Source organism: Panthera onca, chromosome A3 (genome assembly GCF_046562875.1).
Source record: "Panthera onca isolate mPanOnc1 chromosome A3, mPanOnc1 haplotype 2, whole genome shotgun sequence".
Lineage (NCBI taxonomy): Eukaryota > Metazoa > Chordata > Mammalia > Carnivora > Felidae > Panthera > Panthera onca.
Genome location: NC_138341.1, coordinates 76,796,958 through 76,810,756, shown reverse-complemented (window position 1 = coordinate 76,810,756; position 13,799 = coordinate 76,796,958). Strand labels below are relative to the sequence as shown.

The 13,799-nt window shown below is 40.9% G+C and overlaps 1 protein-coding gene across 1 annotated transcript in view; it reads left to right on the top strand.

Moving 5' to 3' along the window:
• Positions 1 to 5,067: 5,067 nt before the first annotated feature.
• The window catches only part of DYNC2LI1 (dynein cytoplasmic 2 light intermediate chain 1), a 40,255-nt gene continuing 31,523 nt past the window's right edge, over positions 5,068 to 13,799 (top strand). Inside the window, exons 1-2 of the mRNA XM_078444428.2 lie at positions 5,068 to 5,324; positions 7,598 to 7,715. Of these exons, the coding sequence (XP_078300554.2) occupies positions 5,317 to 5,324; positions 7,598 to 7,715 (126 nt within the window). The 5' untranslated portion in view covers positions 5,068 to 5,316. The remainder of the gene's footprint in view (positions 5,325 to 7,597; positions 7,716 to 13,799) is intronic.

The following is a 13,799-nucleotide window of genomic DNA, read 5'->3' as shown; positions in this document are numbered from 1 at the left end:
GTGTGTCCTTAAAGTCAAATAGTGTCATAGCTTGGAAATGAATTTAACTTTCAGTTTACAGGAAAAGTTAGTCACAACTTATAAAGAGTCTTTCTTCTGAAAATGTGTTTATAAGTTGACTATCTGAAAATTTTTTCCAAAGGAAAAAATACATGGTGGCCAGGATCCTAGAACAATACACTTAAACCATAATTGTACTGTAGTATAATCCTGAAGAATTAGCCACATGGATAATCCTATTTCTCTAGACAAGGACTTTAAGTGTTCCTGGGTTGCCAAGAACATATTTCACCTGTCCACCTACCCCGTAGCTGCCATGGAATTTGGACTTCCCCAGTGCGGAATCTCTGGCTTGATTCTTGGGGATCAAAGGCTCTAGAGATGTGGGGACTGAGGGAAGGGAAGTGAGAAGCAGGAATAACAGCGTGGAGAAGCTTCTCTGCTAACCAGTTCCTGTAGAAATGGTATCTCCTTTTACATTTTTCCCCTATTTTCTTTTTCCTGGAAGAAGAAAGGGATTTTATTGCAATAGGAATCACTTTAAACTCCAAATCAAGGTAAAATCCACACACAGATATTTAATGTGAGGTGAGATTCATCCATATTCCAGTGAACCAAGACTTGGGCTTCTCTTGGGCACTTACGTGGGAAGGTGGGTCCTACAATGAAGAGTTGCATGGACTTGGACAGAGTGTGGGGGGAGGAGATGAGATCCACACTTGCTCTATACCATAATTTTACCTGTTGAACTTAATTTTACCCATATCATACATAGTCACAGTGATTCTGGAGGCATATTTATAATCAACATCCATCCAAAATCTTCATTGTATGCTCTATAAACATTTTTAGGCCCAATGATAGTCAAGAAACAAAAATGTACTTATAGGGCAACATCTATGAGCAAATAAATCCAAAACAAGACACAAGTGTTCACCGTAGCACTTGGATACAGGGTACCCTTCCTTCCAGTGCTTTGTTAACATAATCTAATGGTGGGTGGCATCCCTTTCTGAAGGTGTTGGTAGGGTTATATTGGTGGCTTTATTAAAATCAGACAACTCTTCTAAAGCAAAGACAACAATATAAAAAATAGACAACAAGTTTGGGACAACTCCAAACTTTAAAACTCTTGAACATCAAAAGAAACAGCAGAGTGAAAAGGAAAACTGTAGAATGGGAGAACATAATTGTAAGTCATATATATGATAAAAGGGTTAATATCCAGAATATGTAAGGAACTAATCAATAAAATAGCTTCTTCATTCAGCAGAAAATATGCTAATTTTCTCCAGAGTGGGGCATGGCTTGATTTTCCCAATTCTAGTTTGAAAACTCCCAGAGAAAGACTCTACATGGCCCGACTCATGTTAGGTGTTTACTCTGACTCACTTCAAATGCTCATTATGAGGAGAATGCTTAAGTGACAAGAAATCCATATAGCAGGATATAATGCAGCCACCAAATCTATGTTTATGATGGGTTTTTAAAAATGTATATGGGGAGGAGTGCCTGGGTGGCTCAATTGGTTAAGTGTCTGACTTCGGCTCAGGTCATGATCTCGTGGCTTGTAGGTTTGAACCCCATGTCAGGCTCTGTGCTGACAGCTCAGAGCCTGGAGCCTGCTTCAGATTCTGTGTCTCGCTCTCTCTCTGCCCCTCCCCGACTCATGCCCTCTCTCTCTCAAAAATAAACATTTAAAAAAGTTTTAAAAATTGGTATAGGGAAATACATGTTAAAATCAGGATGTTAGCTTTACAGTAAAATCTTAACTGTAAGAGGAAAGATTAGAATGAAATTAACCACTAGAGTGTTTAATAGTTATTACTTCTGCGTTGTGCTTATTTTAGCCTATTCATTTTCTCTGTATGCTATTTTTTTCTACAAGAAGTTTATATAATTTTGAAAACAAGGGAAAAAATGTAAAAACTCTGTCACTGTCTGGGCTATTGTTAATAGCCTCCATATGGACCTACAGACACAAAACATCCTTCACACAGCTGGAAAAAATTATCTCACTGAAACTCAGGTCCAGTCATGGAACACCCTGATTTTAAAATCGTATTCCGGGGGCGCCTGGGTGGCTCAGTCGGTTAAGCGGCTGACTTCGGCTCAGGTCATGATCTCACGGTCCGTGAGTTCAAGCCCTGCGTCGGGCTCTGTGCTGACAGCTCAGAGCCTGGAGCCTGTTTCAGATTCTGTGTCTCCCTCTCTCTGACCCTCCCCCGTTCATGCTCTGTCTCTCTCTGTCTCAAAAATAAATAAACGTTAAAAAAAAAAATTAAAAAAAAAATCGTATTCCGTTTCTCGTAACCAACCCAGTGAAATCCAGACTGCAAGATACTTCAATGTAGCCCAATCTCCCTGCCCTGTTTGCTCTTCCACCTTAGCCACTTTATGTGCTTTGCACCTCGACTATTCACAATGCCACCAAATACACTCTGCACACATCTTCATTCTTCTGCACTGTTGTTTATTGCATTCAGCAAGCATCACCATACTGTCTTCTCCTCTATCACCACCATTGAAACCCTGGAGTCTTTTAGGAGTGATCCAGTAGGGGAGCTCAAATCTTTATATAGTCCTGCCTTCAGAACAATTTTCAGGGCTCCTGGATGGCTCAGTCAGTTGAGTGTCCGACTGTCGATTTCGGCTCAGGTCATGATCCCAGGGTCATGGGGTCAAGCCCCAAGTCAGGATCTGCACTGAGTGTGGAACCTGCTTCAGATTCTCTTTTTCTCTCTTCCCCTCTCTCCTACTCATGCTCTCTCTCGCTCTCAAATAAAATTAAAAATAAAGAACAATTTTCATCTAACCAGGAAGGTCACTTACTTTGTCCAAATATGAAGCCTCAGGAGGCATAAGGGTAAAAAAGGGAATTCATCTGCTCAATGAGATCAGTGGAATCCACTGAATCACCTTTGAACTAATGCTGGTGATTAAGGCCCAGCCAGACAAACTTTACCTTCCTTGTCATAATGCTCCTTTCTTCAACCTTCAATCCCAGTTATGCAAACAATTATACTTTTAAGATGCTAGTACTGTGTTGGGGTGCCTGGGTGGCTCAATCGGTTAAGTGTCCTACTTTGGCTCAGGTCATGGTCTCGAGGTTCGTGAGTTTGAGCCCCGTGTCAGGCTCTGTACTGACAGCTCAGAACCTGGCTCCTGCTTCAGATTCTTTGTCTCTTTCTCTCTTTACCTCTCTCTGCCTGCCCCCCGCCCCCCGCACTGTGTGTCTCTCTCTCTCAAAAATAAATAAACATTGGGCCACCTGGGTGGCTCAGTTGGTTGAGTACCCAACTTCGGCTCAGGTCATGATCTCACAGTTGGTGAGTTCAAGCCCCACGTTGGGCTCTGAGCTGACAGCTTGGAGCCTGGTTGGTGAGTTCAAGCCCCACGTTGGGCTCTGTGCTGACAGCTTGGAGCCTGCAGCCTGCTTCGGATCCTGTGTCTCCCTCTCTCTGCCCACCCCCCTCAAAAATAAATAAACATTTAAATAAATAAATAAACAAACATTTAAAAAAATTTTTTTAAAAGATGCTAGTAGTGTGCCTGGATCATAGCAAGCAAAAATATTAGCTGCCGCTTTTGTTATTCATATCAACAGGGCTTTCTAATTAACACACAGAAGAGTTCCAAAGTTCCAGAACCCAAATTATCACACTGTCTCACATCAGTTTGTAAGCTTATAGGCAAGCTACGCCCAGGATGTAGATGCTGATTCAACGATAGATGTACCAATCTCACTTGCGATCATCCTCGATTGAACCACACTCCTGTTATATTCCTTTCTATGTGCAAATGTAGCCTTCTAGGTCTTCAAAATGCTCCTAGGTGTTGGGAGGATTTTGTTCTTAAAGATTTTATCTCAAGCAAATGCTTTTTTTTCCCCCTTAAAAATTTGCCAGGTGCCTGGGTGGCTTAGACAGTTGGGCATCCAACTCTTGATTTCAGCTCAGGTCATGATCTCATGGTTCATGAGATCAAGCCTGGGGGTCAGGCTCTGCACTGACAGCATGGAGCCTGCTTGGGATTCTCTCTCTCCTCTCTCCTCTATCTGCCCGCGTGCTCTCTCAAAATAAACATTTTTTTTAATTAAAAAAATTTTTTGCTTCATTTCCAAGAATGTGATCTTTGTTTTCGTTCAAAGTTGCTGATCAGTAGCTTACAACTGATAATAACAAGCATGAAGCACTTGTAAGGTGTCAGGCACACATAATTTATATTTTACATATATTTATTTCATTTAAAACTCACAAATTTCCCCTGGTTTACATGATCAGATACTGAGGCTCAGAGATATTGAGTAATCTACCCACTGTGTCAATGTGGCAACTTAGCCAGTGTGACTTAGGACATAAAAGTCCATCTCACTCTAAAAGCCCATGTTCTTGAACATCACACCATCCATCCCCCAAAACCAAATGGCAGAAATGTAGAAGGAGAGTATCTCCTTCAAATATTCAAGACATCCTGGGCTATAGAGGCTGGGTCTACCCAGCCTTCAAAACAGATCAAATGTTGTCACTGCCATGAATGTTTCAACAACTCCCTTCAGCATAATTACTTATTCTTATGTAATTTTTTGTACCTCTCTACAATAGCTTATATCACTGGTTTCCTTTGGGTTATTATATTTAGTTGTGTACATCTTTCTCAAGAGTAGGATCTTGTCTTACTCATCACTTCATTCCTTACTCTGTGTAGCACAGAGTCTTGCATATAGTAATAACTCAATATTTGTTATTGATTTAGAGGTAAAGTAAATGAAGTATAGTGGAGATGCATTTGCTTTATTAGCTTATTAATAAATGATGTGCTATTGCATAAAACTCAAAACAACTAAACAGAACGTTGGAAAATACTAATATCACAAATATTCTTTGCCTCTAGTAAATCGCTAGAAAACAGCTCAGGAATTTGATTCACCCTCCATTCCCAAAGCACTGCTATTGGAGATTGAAAAGTAACTGAAGAGAGAGAGCAGAGATCTCTGACATATAGTCCGGTACTCAGTGGAATATGTTTTAAGTAAAAGAACACTTCCAACCCAGGGCTTTTAGGTCCCAGGTTTGTCAGACGCGTCACCTCGTTCTCTCACATCCTAGCCTTCGAGGCGTTGAGCAAGACTTGAAGAGCAACGCCTGGAACTACATTTCCCATGATGCCCCTCGTGTGCACGCAACCCAGCCTGCAACGTCGCTCCCATGGCAACCCAAGAGTCCGCACAGTTCCGCCCGCCTGGGTGATCACGGGCCTGCTTATTTTAGGCGAGTCCCAACGCCGAGTTCACGACACCGGGGTGGTGGAGCCAGGATGCCCAGGTATCCCCGCAGCCGTGCTTGCGTCCGGCTTACGTTTCCCTCGATAGCCTAGCTTTCCCTTCTTTCCCACCCCGCCAGGAAGGGGCAGGAGAGGGAGGGCAGCTGCGGGCATATTTAGGGAGAGGAACCCGGGCGGGAGCTGCCTGTGGAAAACAATTGTGGGTCTGTTCTGCATGCAACCTCTGTCTGGATGGTCAGGAATCCGTAGGAACTACCCTTGAACATGTGGATTCGGCCACAAGCAGGTAGAAAAGTTCCCCAGGTATAAAAGATTTTGAAAGTTCAACTCCAACCATTCACTTGGTAAAAATTTTTTGCAGGCCAAGGAATGTTCTAGATGCAGGGGTTCAGGCGGTGAATTAGACCACAAAGCCTCCTTCTCGGAGATGTCCCTGACTCCTCTCCTGGTTGCAGGGGTTCAGGACAATAATAAGTGAGGGAAACTTGAGAAAGCTGTGTGAAAAGCGTAAGATGACGTTTAAAGGGGGCCTGGAAAATACATTTTAGCTCTTCAGTTCTGTGATGTCAGTTTTAATTTCCTGCTTTCAAGATCACGCCTAAACCTTCTCTGAACAACTTAGAAGGACGTCAGGGAGAGAGGGGTTCTGGAGTCCATCACAGAGCAGGGTAAATCTGTTTTTCTCACCTGTGGATCATGGCCTGATCTCTTGAGTTTAATGAACCTTAATGTGAAAAATTGTCAGCTTCCTTCCCGTGGGGTATAATTGGTTGCAGTTATGAAGTTATGGTTATAGTTACAGATTTCACCAGTGGCATGACTGGTGGCTGCACCACCTGCTCTCCTCTCTGCTGGGCATTTGGAAAGCAGATCATCAGTTTGAAAGAATGGTGTATACCCGCGCCAGGTGGCTCAGTTGGTTAATCGTCTGACTCTTGGTTTCTGCTGAGGTCAGGAGCTCTCAGTTCCTGGGATAGGGCCCCATGTTATTGGGCTCTGTGCTAACAGTGCGGAGTTTGCTTGGGATTCTCTTTCTCTCTTAAATAAATAAACTTTTTAAAAATGTTAAGAAAAAGAAAGGTGTGTAAATGAAGAGCAGACAAGCCTGGGCTGAGTTCCTGGGGATTCACCTGTGAAAGAAATGCATGCATTTGGTGCAAATAATTAGGGACACCTTTATTGGTCTTGTATAGCCCCTTTCTTCATCTCTGTTTCTTGAATAATAATTAGGAGCTCCCAGTAATTTTCAATAACTATATATAGGTCAAGCCCAAAATGAATTATCACATTTTAACAATCAATCGTGACCATCTTATAAGGTTGGTATTTTTCTTTAATTGGCAGTTTAGAGATGAAGAAACAGAAATAAGCCTGGAGAAAAGCACAAAAGCTTGCCTATATTAGGTGCTCAATAAATAATTGTTGAATTAATTAAAGGAATGAAGGATCCAGAGAGGTTGGGTATTTGCCATGTAGAAAGCTGCAAATTCTGGCTTAGAACAATTAGATCTCGTCTCTCTCTCTTTTTTTTTTTTTTTAGTTCAAGACTCCATTTTTCATTTTCGCTTTAATAAAAGGTATAATCTGTGAAAAATTACATATGTTTATAGAGAGATGAATGGAAGGATTATTTTCAAAATGTGATTTTAGGTGATTTTTTTTCTTTCATTACATTTTATATATTAAAACAGGTAATCTTGAGCCAGAAATATAATTTAAAAAACAAAAAAGAGGGGCACCTGGGTGGCTCAGATGGCTAAGCGGCTAAGTGCCTGACTTCGGCTCAGGTCATGATCTCACAGTTTGTGAGTTCAAGCCCCGCATCGGGCTCTGGGCTGACAGCTCAGAGCCTGGAGCCTGCTTTGGATTCTGTGTCTCTCTCTCTCCTCCCTTCCTCTACTAGCACATTAAAAAAACAAAAAACACAAGAAATATCTCAGAAAGCAAAGATTATTGGGCTCCCCATTTTCCTAGATGTTGGTGGTTTTCAAGTTGTAAATTTCCAAAATTCTGTGTACCTTCATATACATGTCTGAGAAGCTAACATACACAGCTTTCGACCTCGGCTGGAAGCCCCAAACTAAGGCAGCCTCAAATCCTAGTGGCAAAGACGTGGCTTATTATTTTCAGCTGATATGAACCAGTGCAAGGAAAATGACTAATCCTCAGAGGTTCTATCAGCTTATTGTCCCCCAAGAAAATGCTGTTGATTTGCTCTATAAATTTAACTAAACTAAAATTTCTCTGAGCATGAAACAGAAATTGGAAAAGATTCTCTTTGATTGTCTGAATTTTCTTTTTCTGCCTCTCATAGTGAAACTCTCTGGGAAATTGCAAAAGCAGAAGTGGAAAAACGGGGAAGCAGTGGAGGTGAAGGTGATGGAGTTGAAATTGGAGAAAAATCTGTTTTCTTCATTGGCAGTAAAAATGGGGTAATGCATTTTTTCCTCCTTTTTTTCCCCCTCAAGTATTATGCTGATTTAGCAACCAGTGGTAAAATTTATTTTAATACTTTGGTAAACATTTGGATACTTCAACTCTTTAACCAGATGACCAGTCTCTGGCCTGCTGGTTACCTGCTGGCTGTGCCTTCCCTGGAGAGGAGGCCCTGCTCATAGGTGAGTGGGGACTAACATCTAGCCTCAGCATTTCTTGTCAAGTGGTATGCTCCCGCATGAGCCATAGCAGCCCAGAGGAAGGAGCGATTGATTCTAATTCGACTACTCAAAGGCACCATAAATACTAATCTGATGACCAATAGTTCTGGTAACTTGTACAACTGAAACAGGCATATAGATAACAAAAACATGAACCGTGTAGAATATGATACATTTAATCTTAACCAGAGTCATAGAAACTGAAGGAAACCTGGCACTGCCCTAGTCTTCTACAGTGGGGATTCTCACTCTGGGCCCCATGGGGGTACTTCTTGGGGCCAGGGAACTCTCTAGAAATGTATCCAGAATTGTGTATGATTGTGTATCAGTGCATTTTTATGGGAAATTAGATTCTCCCAGCGTTCTAGCACTTCAAAAAGGTTAAGAGCCACTATAAAGAGTGGTTATATAGTTCGACTATCTCTAGAAATGGGGGAGTTATCTTTCACAAAGCAGGCTGGTTTCATTTTGTTAATTCCCGGTTACTGGAAAACCTGTGTTTTATTGGAACATCCAGTGTTCCCATTTCTGACCTGTAAAAGTGTCCGAATAGTTGGTATTTCTGATTCCAAGAACCTAATTCTTGGTCTTAATTCTGACCTGTAAAAGTCTGATTTCTCTTCTACTTGTTACATCTTTAAGTATTTTTAAATTGCCCTTTGAATAATTATAGACAACCATTTTGTTTCCCTGAGTCTGTTTCAGCTTTCGTATCTTCATTTCTTTCGCATCTTCATTTCTTTCGCTCATGCCTTCTGTGTTATGGATTCCATATCAGTCATAGATTCTCTGTCATGATTTTAATTAACTCTCACCTGGAATTATTCTACTGTGTCATTCTCAGGAGGGAACAGAGTTTGTGAGGTTTTGCTTAACTGCAGTAGACTAGGTGTGCCACCTTCTCTTTTTCCAGACGCTGTGCTCCTATTATTGCATAGAAAAATCCTAGTAATCACGTAACCCTGTTCACTAAGGTTGAGCTGAGGTCTGTAAGCCTTTTTCATTTACATTGTTTTGTCCTTAATTTTCTTAGATTGGGCCCTTTGTTACAGTCTGGTTTTATTTTTAATTATTTTTATTAAAATGATTCACAGATGAGGTTTATAAGCTCAATCAAAAGGCGCATAAAGCAGTAAACTTCTCCACATTGTTCAGAGCCTCTCCTTAAAGCAGCCTCTTTCCTTTTTTTCTATAATTTACCTCTGAATGTCTGAAATCACTGATGGGCTATTTTTAGACTTAAAATGTTAGACATTATCTGTTGAATTTTTGATAATAGTAGAAGAGTATTTAGTTCTATCTCTTTTTTTTCTTAAGACTTTTTTATTTTTAAGTAATCTCTACACCCAGTATGGGGCTCAAATTTACAATCCTGAGATCAAGAGTTGCAAGCTTTGTTGACTGAGCCAGCCAGGTGCCCCTATTTCTGTCTCCTTTGTTTGTTTGTTTGTTTATTTATTTACTTATAAAAGCTTATTTATTTTGAGAGACAGCTCAAGTGGGGGAGGGGCAGAGAGAGAGTGAGAGCGTCCCAAGCAGGCTCCACGCTATCAGCACAGAGCCCATAGTTCTGTCTCTCTTAAATGCTCACCTCCAGCCCTGGTCTGCAGTATGATTCCTATTATAATTTTGGGCTAAATCAATATTCAGTGGATTACTTTCTTTACCTTGAGTAACTTCTTCCAAAAGTTTCAAAATGCCTTGTTTTTTTATTTGTTTAGCTCTTATATGTACCTTAGTTTTTATATCCATTAGTTATTTGTTGCTATGTAATAAATTACTCTAAAACTTGGCAGCTTTTAAAACAGCAAACATCATCTCACCTAGTTTGTGAGGGTCAGGAATCTGAGAGCAGCTTAGTTATGTGGTTCTGGCTCCCGGTCTTTCATGAAGTTGTAGTCAAGATGTCATCTGGGACTAAAGTCATCTCACAGCTCAGCTAAACTGGAGAAGCAGTTTCGCTCACTGACATGGCTGTTGGCAAGAGGCCTCAGTTCATTGCTGACTGTTGACTAGGCTTCAATTCTTCACCATATAGGCCTCTCCATAGGGCTGCTTACAACATGGCAGTTTGCTTTCCCCAAAGCCAGAAATCCAAAAGAGAAAGGGTGCCCAGGACAGAAACTGCCGTCTCTTATAACCTAATCTTGGAAGTGACATGCCATCACTTCTGCCATATGCCATATGGGTCACAAAGACCCAACTCTGGTACAGTGTGAGGGACCTCACATGGGTGGGAATACCAGGAAGTGGGGATCATTTGGAACCATCCTGGAAGCTGGCTCCCCAGATATCTATTGCTAATTCTTTCCACAATCCCCAACAGACATTCAGTATAATTTTCATCTAGGCAGTTGTATCAGATCATCTGAAATTTCCCCTCTCCAGCCGGAGTCCTGCCATCTTTTAACCCGCTGTGTTGGTCTCTACTGTTGTCAGGAGTGGCGGCATAGCTACCATCCTTCCCCAACATCTCGGGAATTCCCTTTTCCTCTTTCTTGAGTTGGAACTTCAGTTTCCTGGATCCTGTTTCTTCCCTATTCTTGGTTCACTCGCTTATCTTGGTGGAGCACATTCTCTTGTAGTTTCCGGGGAAAGCGTTACATGGGAAGTAAAATTTATGAGATACTGCATGTCTAAAAATGCCTTTATTTTCCCTCACTCTGGGTAGAATGTTTATCTGGGTATAGAATTCTGTGTCGGAATGAGTCACTTCACCTCTCTCTTTGATCCTAGTTTCTGAGTCTGGACTGTTTCCTTTGGGAATGACAGAAAATTCAAACTGAGGGAGGCACTTTTTGAATAGTTGGTATCCTTGGGGCACCTGGGTGGCTCAGTCAGTTAAGCGTCCAACTTCAGCTTAGGTCATGATCTCACGGTCTGTGGGTTCCAGCCCTGCGTTGAGCTCTGTGCTGACAACTTGAAGCCTGGAGCCTGCTTCGGATTCTGTGTCTCCCTCTCTCTCTGCCCCTCCCCCGCTCATGCTCTGTTTCTCTCCATCTCTCAAAAATGAGTAAACATTAAAAAATTTTTTGAAAGGTTGGTCTCCTCTTCACTGTTAGACTTTATCTGTATTCCTCTTGTGATGTGTGCCATGGGACATCATACGATAATTCATTTCATACGGTCAGGCAACAGTCTAATTACATACATCACATTCTGCTCTTTGTATAGTATTCCTTCATGCATGTTTGTAAGTGTCCATATAAATACACAAAATGCTGTATTTTCTCTCTCCTTCTGTCTCTTTACATCAATATGTTGAACTCATGGGGCCCCTGGGTGGCTCAGTCAGTTAAGCATCTGACTCTTGATTTTGGCTCAGGTCATAATCTTATAGTTTGTGAGTTCGAGCCCCACATAGGGCTCCGGACTGACAGTGTGGAGCTTACTTGGGATTCTCTCTCTCTCCTTCTGTCTCTGCTCCTCCCTCACTCTCTCTCTCAAAATAAATAAATAAACTTAAAAAATATTTAATATGTTGCACTCATAAGTCTCTGACACAAGTTTTGGTAGTTCCTATGAGGTCGTTTACTCCCCTGTGATAATACTGCACTTATTGTTACCTGCACTGTTGTGCATCTGTCGCTGTAAATAATCTTTCCAGTCCTTGTCTCAGCTGTTTTCTCTTGTGAATTACTTGGGCCCTCTTCCATTATTGTCTTTAAATTTTTCTTAATGTCATACGTAATGACATCTCAATTTATCTGCACATTTTTTTCTGATTCTCTCCACTTAGATTTAAATTGTCAAGTCTCTAGGCATGGTCTTGTGATCCTCTGAACGTAGGTTTCTTCTCTTATCAAGTGATAATCACTCATTCTTAGGGTATTGGCCAGAAAACTTAGTCATTGAGCATTTTACTTCCCAGAGCTTCTGTTCTCTTCCCAAACTTCAATCCCTGGATAGAAGAAAAGTGGGAAGGAAATGTCTTGACTTCTAAATTTTTCCTTTTCTAGTTTCTACAATCTGGTTGTAAGAAGATGCTTTCTAGGGTTCCTTAAGAGATAGCAAATACGAGTTACACATCTTCCACACACATTTTATTGATCACAGCACCCTTTTCCACTGAGCCTGAAGATGACTTCTGATCCATAACATTCCAGGAAGGTGTTGGCACTTGAGATAAAATTGGTTTATCATTTCTGACTCTAGTAATGTCATTTATCACCACACAATTAGAAGAAGTCAGCCAAAATCCATAGGTTAATATATGCACAGGTATAGCATATCCTTCAGATCAACAGAGAGCTGATTTCATGTGGAATACCACATTATGTCACTTGAGGACTTTAAGTATTGTGCACCATAGGGGGGAATTTAAGAAATAATTTTGATTCCCATATGAATATTCTGACTAAAACATGTGATTGAAAAATATCCAGATGAGAGAATTTTAATATGAAATGAAGAATTATTTTTTTTGCTGTTTTTAACATCTAATGTTATAATAACTACATTAAAAAATAATATTTAGACATTTTGCTCAAATTTATGGTAACAAACCCATTGAATTTGAAGTTGGTAAACTCACTTTTACCTAGCTAATACCATATTTAGCAGGAATTAGAAAGTACTTATTGGGGCACCTGGGTGGCTCAGCTGGTTGGACGTCTGACTTCAGCTCAGGTCATGACCTCCCACTCTGTGAGTTCGAGCCCCACTTTGGGCTATGTGCTGACAGCTCAGAGCTTGGAGCCTGCTTTGGATTCTGTGTCTCCCTCTTTCTCTGCCCCTCTCTCACTCATACTCTGTCTCTCAAAAATGAATAAATGTTAAAAACATTCTTTAAAAAAGTACTTATTGATCTAAGAACAATTATAGTAAACAAAATTTTAAAAAATGTTTAAACTATTGTTTTTCATTTCATAATTTGAAAACATTCAGGTTTTCTATCTGATTTGAATATAAAAGCCAGGATTCTTTTTTTTTTTTTTTATGTTTATTTTTGAGAGAGAGAGAGACAGAGTGTGAGCAGGGTAGGGGAAGAGTGAGAGGGAGACACAGAGTCTGAAGCAGGCTACAGGCTCTGAGATTGTCAGCATAGAACCCGACACGGGGCTCAACCTCGAGCCGGTTGAGTGCTGAGTGTCTGACTTTAGCTCAGGTCATGATATCACAGTTCATGAGTTCGAGCCCCACATCAGGCTCACTGCTGGCAGCCTGTCAATGCAGAGCCAGCTTCAGATCCTCTGTCCCCCTGTGTCTGCCCCTCCTCCACTGTGCTCTCCCCAAAATAAATAAATATTTTTAAAAAATAAACAACTGTCCAAGTCAGAAAAATAAATAAATAAGTCAGCATCTAAGTGGGTAAGTCAGTATCTTAGTAATCATATTTTGGAATCAGTTACTTTACTTTTAGGATTGTCATTTAAGGAATCATTGAGTTACGATAATGATGTAATGACACAGGGTTATTTGTTATTGTGAAAAACATGTAGAAAATATGGCAGCCTGTCCCCAGGACCACTGATTATTAGTGAGAGACCTCTCCCCACTCATTGTGAGTTTCTGTTTTATTTAGCCAAGGATACAAAGGGGTTTTGGAAGTGGCGATACAGAGCAAGAACAGATGTATCCTATCTTCATCCAACTTTGCTTGGCTCACAAAGTTCTTGCCAGGAAGGCAGGACTGCTGGTGACACTGTCTGCAAAAGATCGGGCTTACAGATCCAAGAGGCTGAAATTTATGTGGCATTATGTTTTGTGTCTATTTGGGGTTCATATTACACTTTTATTTTTGTGCTTCATGCTTCCACTGAAGGATATATTGACAAATTAAACTTTCTGAATCTAAGCTGTGCATCAACGAGGCTACATCTTTACCAGATGATGTCAGTGCCCAGGTAGCCAGAACAC